The sequence below is a fragment of the Aythya ferina genome (genome assembly GCF_964211825.1).
Source record: "Aythya ferina genome assembly, chromosome: 1".
Classification (NCBI taxonomy): Eukaryota; Metazoa; Chordata; class Aves; order Anseriformes; family Anatidae; genus Aythya; species Aythya ferina.
In genome coordinates, this window is record NC_140296.1 from 148515244 (window position 1) to 148528322 (window position 13079).

The 13079-nt window shown below is 39.4% G+C and overlaps 1 protein-coding gene across 1 annotated transcript in view; it reads right to left on the reverse strand.

Annotated features, from left to right (window-relative positions):
• Nucleotides 1–1423: 1423 nt before the first annotated feature.
• LOC311430089 (tyrosine 3-monooxygenase-like) overlaps nucleotides 1424–13079 on the reverse strand; it is a 54506-nt gene continuing 42850 nt past the window's right edge. The window contains exon 13 of the mRNA XM_084506458.1: nucleotides 1424–1540. Within this exon, the coding sequence (XP_084362584.1) occupies nucleotides 1511–1540 (30 nt within the window). The 3' untranslated portion in view covers nucleotides 1424–1510. The remainder of the gene's footprint in view (nucleotides 1541–13079) is intronic.

Genomic DNA, 13079 nt, shown 5'->3' on the forward strand with positions numbered 1-13079 from the left:
AAGAGCAGAGTCAAACTATGATAGATGGTCCCACTACCTCCATTTTGGAGGCTGCAAAGGAGTCACCAGATGAGTAGCAGAACCATGTTATTTAAGTGACCCACATCTTCCTTACAACCATTTGACTCAGTGACTGGGATGACACCAGCAAACTATAGAATGCTCTGACGGAAGGTCCTTACATAGTGCCAACAACTATGGATGAGATTGCAAGTGGTGCCTGCTCAACCCTGTGTGCCTTCCCTCTCCCAGATACCTGTAGGAGCTAACTGGGTCAGAAGAATTATTTCTGAACAGGCTCAGTGCCTATTTGTAAGGAATACAAAAACTCACAGGCATGACAGTACAGAAAAGCCAAACTGCAGTGGGGGTTTCCCCATTCTCTCACTAGCATAAACCTTGATGTTCCCTGCTATACCAAACCACCATTTCCTCCCTAATGGGGCCCAAACCCCATCTCTCAAATTTGTGATTCCAGGATGCCTATACAACTACAGAGTTGTGGGCCATATGACAATTAGTCTTATGTCTAAGAAAAATGTTTAAATTGGGTTGTGTCATTGCCTGTCCAGGGGGGTGGAACTAGATGGTCTTTACAGATCCCTTCCAACACAATCTGTTTTGTTTCTAGGCTTTTATGGAACTGGTCTGTGTTGTTCTGCACATCACAGACTTGATAATTACCATAAGCCTGAGTTTGGGACATTTGGGTAATTACTACCAACACTAGCTGATAGTTCCATCAGAATGCTGCCAGGAATACCTGGTTCCTGCTTGACGTAAGGCCTGAGACGGTTTACCTGTATTTGTAGAGGATAAATGTCCATATTGCTAGCAAGGAATATAGAGAGTTTTCCACTAACAGGAAAGGTGAGTCCCTGAAGAGACAGGCTGGATTTTTTCTTAGTCTCTAAAGACACTTTCCTCTCTCCCTTAACCACAGAATGACAGGCATTTCCCAGACTACTTCTGTGTATCCCTCTCCAATGAAAGTACAGGAAACCAAAAGGAAACAGCTACTAGGTCAGCCCTGAGGATGGCACAGGACTGGCAGCACCTACTCCCCTCTACATTTGCCTAACTCTTCACCGGTTAAGAAGTCCACACAATCCTCTGCACATAAATTCCAGTGTTCAAGACTTAAAATCTAGATGCAATAAGCCCTAATTAAGATCCTAGGAACAGATTAGGTGGAATCATTAGTATTCACAAGAAATCCATTAGAAATTCATTAGGAATAGAGTTTATCTCCTCAAAGCCTATTGGTATATTAATGCAGTTCTTACTACTACTATAGCCACCAGTAATAATAAACATCACAGCTTATACAGTATCTGAAGGACACCTATGGCTAATATAAAATATCACATATATTTTGGATAATTCTTCAGTCGGTAATTAACCTACTGCCTGTCTGCCTCCTTTGGGCATTTGTTGTTGATGCTGGTTATCTTGCCACTGTAGCCAAAGTTCTTCTTCGAGGCATGATTCTTTGCCTTCCTCTCACGATTCATGTGGTTTGGTTTCCATCTGTTTTTTCCTGTGGGTGGAAAATTCAGCCATCAGCAACAACTTACGCTTTTTTATTTAAGACACACAGCTCTGTTTTGTGGTAAGACCACTGTGTGTGTGCAAAAGTAGCTTTACTGTTACGCGCATGCTCCCATGATCCTAGAATATTTATTCAAGTCCCTCAGTAGTTTCTTTACCACCTCAGGGTCCCTGCTTACCCTGTTTAAAGCTCCCAGAGGACTGTTTCTACAGCTGAGGAGCAGTAAGAGTATAAAGGTCTGTCCAGTTACAGTACAGTTATCTCGCTACCCTACCCAAGACAGGCAGATGATCACAATGCTACTATATCCCCATTTGCCATCCTCTATATTACAGGAATCTTTCCAAAGGCTGTGAAGCCAGGTGTGAGATGTGTTTATGTCACTGGCCTGCAGTACAGTAGTCTTGCTGGAACTGGCAGCCCGGCCTGGATTGTGAGTGTATTCTGAGAGGCAGGCAATTCAGAAACTCAGGAGCCACTTCTTTGTGTGCTGGCCACAATTCCTGCTTCCCCTGCCAATATGCTTATGGTTTGGCATTTGTAGACACACCACAGCTGTCCAGTTGATAAACTGACACACTCTGGGTGGCCCTCATCTCCTGAGATTTTACAACTGCTGTTTGCTCCACCAGACATGAATTGAAGTCTTCCAAACTCTCCCACAGAGACTTTCCTGGTACTCTGGTGTCAAGTTCAGAACAAGAATCTGGAGCAGACATTTCATTCCTAATAGCACTTGTTTTCCTACACTGCTGCTCTCCTTTGGTGCCTGTGATGACCCCACACTTTTATTCACTGATTTGGCTTGTTCAGTAGTAGTGAGGAGTTGTATACAGTGTCCCTCCCACCCAGGAGCCCTATACCCCTAAAGGAAAAAGGACTGTGTATGTTCTACAGTCAAATCCAGGATTACAGATCAAATGTGTTCCTGCACATGCATATTTGTAAAATTATTTTGTAAATTATTTGTAAAAATCAGTTTCTTGTGTTTCCTGAATGCTTGAAAGAAATAGATACCGTCTACCTGTGTACAGTAAAACACCATTGAAAAACTCAATGTGCCTAGCAGAGATCTGGAGAAATACAACTCCTGGGTTGTCTGCATTTAAGGTAAATTCTCCAGTAGCTTATCGTTATCTGTCTTGATCTCTCATACAGTACTTGCTTTATTCACACATTATTCCTGGAATATATAACTGTTTCATCTAGTAGAAAAAGAGAATTTTTGTTTTAACAGCTTATATATGAGTTGATGTTTCAAGCACAAGGACCTGAAATAGTTTCATACTTTAGAGGCCACCATCAGAATCTTGTCAACATTGTTCTTTTCTAGCTCTCACATAATGAAATTCAGGTAACAGTGAAAATAGATTTACGGATAAATCTAATTGCGTGCCAAGTTGACACCACAGTAGAGCAACTGTTGGATTGCCGACAGAAGGAGAGGTATTCATTTCCGTTTGCTTCTGCAGTAGATTCATTGAAATGTGTTAGCTCAGCTGTGTGCATATATGCTGATGTAATCAAGCCAGGTGCATGCACAGGATTTTCTAATAGGAGGTGGAGATGAGTCTGGATCATGTGTAGAGGAGATGGAGAGCTGAGCAGGATGTTTAAAGGTCACGAGGATGCTTAACATTTTGTACCAGACACGTGAGGAGGGAAAATAGCATACGAGGGTACAGAGTCATCAAGGCCCTGAATGGCAAGAGGGGTATGGGTTAGACATTTAAAGGCATGGAGTTCCAGATCATGTTTGGTGCAAGGGATAGGAGAGGGAACACTCAGCCCCCTTGTGAGTTTAGGTAGGAAAGGTTAGAGGGACTTGTTCTACTTAAAGATAGGGAATAGAGTAAGGATTAGCGAGGGAAGATTTTACTGTGCGACTTGGACCTGACCAGACTTTTTTAGTAAGCAAATGTGTTTACTGGGTCATGTTGCTTCCAGCAGAACAGACACAGAAAGAGCTCTTGTAAAATGTATAATTTTTAATTTATTTTTTTGTCATACAAATACTGTATTCAGTCTGCTGTTTTTCAAGGGAATGTGGTTTTCCTTTGCCTTCAAAGCAAAGAGAGACAGACAGAACAAGGGTGTACAAGAGAACTTGCAGATAAACAAGGCTGAGCTTGTAGAGAAATCTTTCCAGCTTGATTGTTGCCACCGGAGACTTGTATACAGTTAAACTTCCTCGATATCCTCTTAGATTGTATAAATGAAAAAGGCATTACATAAAGTGCTAACATTTTTCTCTTTTTCACTTTAAGAACCACCCTTTTGCGACAGTTGTAAAGAATTTAGTAGGGTTGGCTCTAATAAGTTTCTGCAGATAGTACTCTGAAAATACAGACAAGGAGGAAATGATGATCTTTTGTCTGTTTTTGTTTTTAAACAATTATAGAATTCTACAAAAGGGATAAAATTCTTTTTAAAAGCTTTATGGGGTACTGTGGAAAATCTTTCAGTTTTCATTACATTCTATTAAGCTTTCAGTATAGAGGAGATGCTGTCAGATATTTTCAGTGGAAGTGGGTATGTGTTTTTACGTCTTGCCAAAATCTAGTTGGATTATGTGCTTAATCCCCAACCTTCCTATGATCTGATAACTACAGGCTGCTTCACTTTTGCATTCTTAATAACAGACCACTACTTTGACAGAGACTGTGACTCCATCCCTCAAAGAAATATCATTTTGCCGTGTGGCCCTGGGAAGCCTGTTTGTCTAAGTACATGCCCATTGACAGAAGAGTTGAATGAGTCATGTGCCTTCAGGCTGGTCATAAAAGACACCACTTTTCCTCTGCCATCACAAATGTCCTTTGACCACCTCAAACAATAATTCCATACGTTCACTTTTACTTCTAGATCACAACTTCAGTCTCTTGATATTGTCAGGTCCTGAATGGCTTCAGTTAGGGATCCCAATGGAAGTGGTATGTAGGAAAGAAGAAAAATATTTTTTCTGAGTTTAGTAAGTTTTGTGACCCATGAATATTTGCAAGAAATACAAATCCAGTCATATAACTTCCATCTGAGATGGAGGTCAAAGATCATGTTCTCCCAAAGAAGCAAATTTTGACATACCGTGTAATGGACATGTATTTATTTATTTATTTATTTATTTTAACCTAGAGGCCACCACTCTAGTACTCGTCACTGATCTCCATGGAAGATGTGCATGGCCTCCTACAGTGGACCTCTGTCAGCAAGTCACATATGCAAGCCCTGTCTCTTACCTGCTCTACATCAGCTCTCTCTTGTTCTCCCATGGGATTACTCAAAATCAACTGAATTATGCAACAAAAGCTGACCAATGTTTTTATTGGAAAATCCAATTATTATGCAGGCCTTTACATAATAACTCCAGGACTAGCTTTTCCCTCCATCTTCCAAGAAATTCAATAGCTAAAGATTATTACACTTCTACACTCTGTAGACACTGACTTTTCCAGATCAGTGACCATTCCCTTGAAAGTTTTCATCTGCCACTGAATGTTTACAGTGACTTTGGAAACAGTTTATTCTATTGCTTTTTACCTATACCAATCTGGTATTACCAATGTTCCTCTCAAGATCAAATCTATACCAGCATTTATCTTCATGAGTATCACCAATAACCTCTTAAGCAAATGTCTTCATAAATTACAATCTTTGTCACAGTCACTTGGAGGAGAGCAGTTCCATAGACACATGCATACATACTCTGCAGCTGGAGGAAAAAAAAATAAATAAAAAAAATAAAAATAATAATAATAAAAAATAAAGCTCTTCTCAGCACTCTTCTTCATGTATTTTTTTGTAGCCAAAAACTAGAGTGGGAAAGGAAAAGATAACATCTGAGTTGGGATGACCAAAGTACATAGAGAGAACAATTTAGTCTCTTAAAACAATACAAGAAGTTAGATTCCAGTAGTAATTCAAGTGAAGGCAGGGGGTTGAGCCACATCCAAATATCTATGCAGTCCCAGTGACCCAAGCTATCACATGTGATATACCTCACTTCTTTATTTTCTTGTTTATTCTGAATGACTACAAGGGCACTTGATGTGATAAAACACGGACAATGTCCTGAGTTCAGCTGGAGAGAGTCAGGATATTATCTTTCTGGAGCTTCTCCCTGCAGTAATGATGATACCCGTTTGGGGGTTAATTTTCTGTTGAATAAGCACGTCAGGTTTTAAGGCACTGGTCCAGACTGTAAACAAGTCAGTCTCTTTGGAGCCTGCTTTGGCAGCTCTGCTGAGGTTACTATTTGTATTAAAATATTTGCTAACCTATTCTTCATAAAGCCAGGTATGTTTCTGTGAAATGGAGAGGCAATGTTGACATTTGTCCTCCTGCCAGCAGCAGCAATCAGGTTACCTTGTTATCTCAGCTAACCCTCCCCCATGCTGATGTACTAAATAAGGGACTGTCGAAGCTCTGTCCCAAGGCATTTCAGCTCCATGGTCACAGCTCTGAGTATCTGTGCAAAAGGCAGGAGCAGCTTGGTCCCATCCCTCCAGTGGGACCTTAGTGCAGAGAGAAATTGGTGACAGAAAGCTCTGGAATGTAAGTTTTACATAAGGTAGAGGTTTTCATCTGTGGCTGACAAGCTATTTAAAGCACTAAGGAGGCCTCAAGACGGAGATAAGTGGTGCACATGGATACATGGACACTAGAATAATTTGGATGCATTTAGAATTTGGGATAGACAAGGAATTTGTCTCATCCCCAAGCTTTTTGGATCTGTGGCTACATTTTGGTTCTCTGCTTGTACAGAGATTTCTATAGCAAGACTGTAACCCAACTATAATAAATTATTGTAATAGCTCTGTTCATATTACAAAGTTGGGGAGTAGAAAGCAAACAATCTAAACAATGTAGGACCACCACAATTACTTCAATTGTTTTTATAGGTTACTCATAAAACTGTGGGCACTTTTCAGGCATAGAAAAAACATAGACTTGATTTAGATCTTATAGCCCAAGGCTCCAGCCCCTCGCACTTTCAAAATTCCCATTGATTGCAGTAATAGATCTAGGATAAAATTCAGGAAATCCAGAATTATTTATGCTCTTGGATTAAATGAGGTGTTTATAAGAAGAAAAAGGATTAGCTTCTGGGGGACAGAAGGTTGCTGTCTCTTCTGTATAGATGTGTAGTCTGAAGACATGAGAGGTTCTCCCATTTGCCATTGGGTAATTAGTGATATCTTTATTCTGCTTAGCTTTCCTGTTCTCCATGTCATTTCATTTGAAATACAGTCTGAGTTATGATGAAGAAATATTAAAAATAAGCAAGGTTTATTCTTAATAATAATAATAATTAAAAAATAAATAAATCAGACACGGACCCTATTGTCTGATTTTTAAATTATGGAAGAATTACACCCACAAGGCAGGTTACTTTTACGTTGAAATAGTTAAGATTTTCAGAGCACCTGGGGCTGGCCTCATCATGCTTCCACCAAAGTGAAAGGTTAAAGCTTCCACTCACTTCAGTAGGAACAAAAGCAGATAAATGATGTGTATGTTTGGGAGCAATCCCTTTCAAGCAATTACGATTCAGCATTCTGCTGGCCAGATTCTCAAGTGATTTATCAACTAATGAAAGCTGATATGAATTCATTTTACTCAGTGTAGCTGGATCAATTTATATCTGACCTTCTCTTCCGGGAATTCCTAATTACAATATTGATGTAACAATGATGGACTTAGTATACAGGCAAAACTAGCTCTGTGGGAAGAGGTGATATGTTTGTTGCTCCATCTTCTATTGCTGGCCAAATAGACAATCTTCACAGTATTTAAAAAACCCTTTTTCCATTTCAGACCTGAAGTTTGACCCATATTTCTGAAGGTATGCTTGTTTTTATCTAATGGTATTAGTTCGACTGATGGAAGATATCATCCTTCTCCAGAAACCTAGATATGGAAATTTCTGGAAGACATGACTGTCTGTTACAGAAGTTTCTCAAGTATCTTTCTAACACAGGATAGCCTCCTTTTTTTCTTTTTTCTTTTTTCTTTTTTCTTTTTTCTTTTTTCTTTTTTCTTTTTTCTTTTTCCTTTTTTCTTTTTCCTTTCCTTTCCTTTCCTTTCCTTTCCTTTCCTTTCCTTTCCTTTCCTTTCCTTTCCTTTCCTTTCCTTTCCTTTCCTTTCCTTTCCTTTCCTTTCCTTTCCTTTCCTTTCCTTTCCTTTCCTTTCCTTTCCTTTCCTTCCCTTTCCTTCCCTTTCCTTTCCTTTCCTTTTTCTTCTCTTTTCTTTTTTCTTTTCTTTTCTTTTCTTTTCTTTTCTTTTCTTTTCTTTTCTTTTCTTTTCTTTTCTTTTCTTTTCTTTTCTTTTCTTTTCTTTTCTTTTCTTTTCTTTTCTTTTCTTTTCTTTTCTTTTCTTTTCTTTTTCACTCACTATACACTGCTGTTAATTTCTGCCCCTCTTCTCATCTTCACCCAACTTCTGCTCATCCCCATGCATTATGGTTCCCTTCCTCTAATCATCATGCTGCACTCTTATTTAACTTTTTCCCTTATTTGGTGGTATAGATGGGCTTGCTCTACAAAAGACAAAGTACTCCACAATATCTTTATTATTGTGTTTTGACATTTTTTGATTCTCATGTAATTATAGGCTGAGTTACTTTGATATGGACCTGATCCAACTTCTTAGTATTTTATTGGTTTGTATACTGTCAGTGTTAAAAGTGGCTTTTTTCTTTTAAAGTGACAAACTTCCCTTGTTTTTCCCATCTTGTTTTCATTAGCGTTTCTTGACAGTAGGTCAGGTTAGGTGCTTTGCCATCTCTGCTGCTTCTGTCATCTCCTAATGTCGAAACTGACTTTTACAGAGGCAGTTGTTCTTATCTTTCAGCTTTCAGAGCAATGTTTGTATGTGGGGTAGATTTTCTTTTTCTCTCACTGTCTTTTTTCTGTCTCTGCTTCTTGTCTTTTTGGTTTGTCTTTGGCTTTTGTCTTTCTGTTTTTTTGGCTCAGCCGTTCAGTAGCAGAGGCAAAGTTATTGTTAGTTCTGGCTGAGAGAAAATACAAGATGGAGAGATGTTTCTTTCCTCCACAGTTTAGTTTATTGCAAGATCTTCCTGATTTTGAATCCTACCCTGACTTTTTCAGCTGAAATTAATCCACCTGAAATTGCACAGGCAAACTTCCATGTCGGACTACTTTTTTTTTTTTTTTCTTTCATGAAAACTTGCCTGATACTAGGCAAAACATTTGGGAGATACAGAGACATTTTTAAAAATGGGGTGATCTCACTTTTTGGATAATTTCCTAATGTTTAGTTTAAATAAATGTCATGACTCAAAACTGTCTTGACCAAGAAACTCCAAATTTGGTTTACTTTGTTGTCCCTGGCAAGAATAGGTATTTTGGACTCTTTTGGGAAGGTGGGGGTGTGGGGCAGTTATAATTTAAATATTAGTTACAACAATGTCTACATACATTAGAAACACAGCATTTTTCTTAATACCACATTCTAACTTGTGTGTTGTCTATAAACCACATACCAAAAGCCTTTGTGCTCTTTAAGCAGTATGCAGTATACACTCTTTAGGAAGCATATAGCCAAAGGCTACCAGATGCCTGAACAGTTGCTTTTCTATCAATCATGCGGGATTTAAGAAATACTCAGTTTGAAGCTTCTTCTGATCTCCACAGGAGTTTCTACAGAGTCTGTCAACTCCGTGGCCATCTTCAGGATTCTTCTGGCTGTGAAGACTGATCCGTGCCTCTCTGGGTATATCCCCATTCCTAGCCTACCATTTCCATGTGAGTATGCAGTATGCATTAACCACGGCTATTTAAGAAGCACTTTGACATTTCTCTTAAACCCCACAGTGCTGAAATATGAAATTTCCCTACTCTAGAAGCAATGTCAATGAAAGACCAATAGTTAAAAAGACAGGTGGGGAGGTAGATGTGCTCATAGAAAAAAGGGTAATCTTGAAAGAATGTCATATTTTGAACTCCTCAGATAATGGCAAATTAGCATACACTAGGTATGAAATAAGGGTAAGCAGGCCTTAAATGTTTTTATAAAGGCAATTATTTCATTATGCCTGAATCTCAGTATACTCAAAGGCAAATGAGCCTGCCGTGTAAGCTCTGCACAGCCTCTAAATATTCTGATCCATAATTCCTGGAGTCCCAAGTCTGACTGGGTGTTCTGGGGTGTTCTGCTCTTAACCAGAACTGATGTGGGTCAGGCAAGTATTTCATTAACTGGTATTACTATGGCATACACTGGAAGAGCTGAAGGGCAAGCTTTGATTCCATTGACTTCAAGGCAGCAGACTTGGCCTCAAGCTGCAAACAAGTGCCAGAAGGGAGAAAGAGTCTGGTCACGGCAGCAGGAAAGGCAACAGAAGCTGCAAAACGCACCCAAGACAGGCAAATTCTCTCTTTACTAAGCTCTTTGCTGTCACAGAGAGACAGCTACTGGTGCTCAAGTGAGGTTAGGTAAGGTAAGTCTGCATTACAAAACCATTCTGTCCACCATGTAGAGAAATGCTGAAGCATTTAAAAAATTCTCTAATAGCAGTACCTTTATTCACAATGAGGCTGGAAGGCCATACCACTTAGTAAAGCCAGACTCCAGACCAGTAAACCAGTAAAACCATAATCCACACTGATTCAGAGTTTAAATAGTCACAGCAATGAGATCAAACTATCAAAATAAAATCCACTCACCAAAAAAGGAGACTAAAAATCCTCCAAGACATCACATTGAAAGCTTTTCTTTTGAACATCACAATTGCCATAGAGAAAGTAGTGAAAATGATTCAGCACTTGGGATGGGGTAATTCTGGATGTATGTACAAAGAAGGGGACAAGAAACTGGAGAGCAGCTCCATGGAAAGTTACCTGGGGGTTCTGGTCAATGACAAATTGAGTATGAGTCAACTGTGTGTCCTGGCCAAAAGGGCCAAATGTTTCTTGGGCTGCATCAAACACAGCATTTTTGGGGGCTGCATCAAACACAGCACTCCTTGCTGAGGGAAGTAACTGTCCCACTCTACTCTGTACTGGTGTGACCCCACCTTAAGTACTGTGTGCAGTTTTGGGCACCACAATATAAAAATAACATGAAACTGTTAGAGAGTGTCCCAAAGGAGGGCAACAAAGGTGGTGAAGAATCTAGAGGGCAAGAAGTATGAGGAGCAGCTGAAGTCCCTTGGTTTGTTCAGCCCCGAGCAGAGCAGGATGAGGGGAGGCCTCATGGTGGCCTGCAGCTCCCTCACAAAGGGAGTGGAGGGGCAGGCGCTGAGCTCTGCTCTCTGGGGACAGCAACAGGACGCGAGGGAACGGCATGGAGCTGGGACAGGGGAGGGTCAGGCTGGGGGTTAGGGAAAGGTTCTGCACCCAGAGGGTGGTCAGGCACTGGGGCAGGCTCCTCAAGGCAGTGGTCAAGGCACCGAGTTACTGGAGTTCATGAAGCATTTAGGCAAAGCATTAGACACTCTCAGACTTAGGGTTTAATTTTTAGATTGTCCTTCATGGAGCCAGGAGTTGGACTTGATAATCCTTATGGGTTCCTTCCAACTCAGGATATTCTGTTACTCTATGGATATGAAATGCTGTTTCTGAAATCCCTTGCAGAGCAGTGAATTGCTTAGGAAGATAAGCCTTCTTGTGAAATGAATGTACTTCTATATTTCAGGCCCAATATCAGTGTTCCACTCTGAAGGAATGAGAAACATTTAATTAACTAATGAAGTGGGTAATGGGTACCTCAGCTATTAGTAGAGACTTTCTGCACTCCAGTGATCAGTTTGGGGATAGATTTTTCCAGGTGACAGCTAATCAAAGCTAATAAATCTAAGTTCATCTTCTGAGAAATATTTTACCTTTGGGAAGGAGATATTTTTAATGTGTTAGGATTTTCTAAAACACAGACTATATCGCTCTTCAAAAAACAGTGTTTGCTGTTTCTTTCAAACACCATCGGAAAGCAACATCTCTTTGGGGAGAAAGGATCATTGTCTAGAGAAAAGAATACTTTGGTAAGACAAGAGGTCTCTAGCCAAATATGACAATAGTCAACATGCTTCCTTATGTACTTCACAGTTAAGAAATCTCACTGAAAGTTCGAAAGATTGGATTAAATTCCTCTTGGATTTCCTGTGATAATCTCAGTTGGATCATCTGCTCTTACGTGTTAGAGATCAACAATGTCTGACTCTGTTAAGGAAAATTGACATTTATTAGACACAACTTTCCTTTACAGACCTTCCTCATCTGGCTGGGAAAACACATGCTATTAAAAGGGCTGCCTTACAGCTAAGAAGAATCTTGTATAGAGAACCAAAAAAATAATATCAGACAGGAAAGAGCAAACTGCATTAGCCTTTTACCTCAAGGAAAAGAAAAAAAAAAAAAAAAAGTGATTTTTTTTTTGAGTTGGCTTCTCTGTTCATACATTGGGGTCCATTTAGCATATACTGCAATTTCAGTTCTTATTAGCAAAGGCTAAATTCATCGTGCATTGCATTACTGCAGGATGTGGTTTGAAACATTCTTATGTTATCCAAATTCTTTACCAAAACTCTCAGAAGTGTTTGTATAGAATTGTCTTTTTCAGCAGGTGTGTGCCAGTCTGAAGGTCCACATGGAGGTTCATGACAAATAATTTGGTGAATTTAAGGGCCAGACTCCTTGGATATAGGCTTTTATTTCAGGAGATGTCTTGTGTTTTGGTATTGAGGGATAGAACATCAGTCAAATGGACTAGTACTTCTTTTGGGCAGAAAAGTTATTCTTTGCATTTGTTGTTTGTATTTTTATTGATTTTCCCCATCAGCTGTTTTTAAGATCATCTATAGTTTGAGAAGGGAGCTTATATGTTTCCTGTGTTAGAAGCTAAGTAGACAAGTACTAAATCGTTAGCTAATAGAGGTCATCCTACCTTCACTGATATTCAGTTCACTTATCTAAGGATCTGTTCTGGTCTATGTGAAGTCAGTGGAAATTCTGCTGTTGACTTTAGAGGACCAGATTTCACTCTCTATTTTAAATATTTAAACAACTATATTTAGAAATTGTGACCTTGGTGAGAGCTTTGAAAACACCTGATAAAGGAAATGAGTTTGTGATGTGTTGTTCCATGTAGTGAAAATGCATACATTGTCCTTTTGTTTGGTTTAGTCTGTTTTTACAAAGTATTTGGGGATCTTGAAGATAAATACATAAATTTGAGTAGTTTAGTCTGCTACCTAAGCAAGTGTAATGATCTCTTTTGGGCTAGAGCTTTTTGTTTTCTGTATGTCTAATCCAGAAGCTCTCTTGTGAAGATTTACCTTTATGACAGAGGCAAAGCTTGCTAATTCTGTCTGTTAGCAGATGTGGATTTTGCTTGGGCTAGGTTAAGTGACTGATAGTGATCTGTCATGACTCAAACACAAGTATGGAAGAAAGTTTGTGCTGGCTCCCCTGAAAGAATGCCTTTGCTGATTTTTATAGGTTTCATCCAAAACCCAATAAGAGAACTCTTCAGTGCCATTAGAGAAAGACAAGCATTTCCAAGAAAAAGGAAA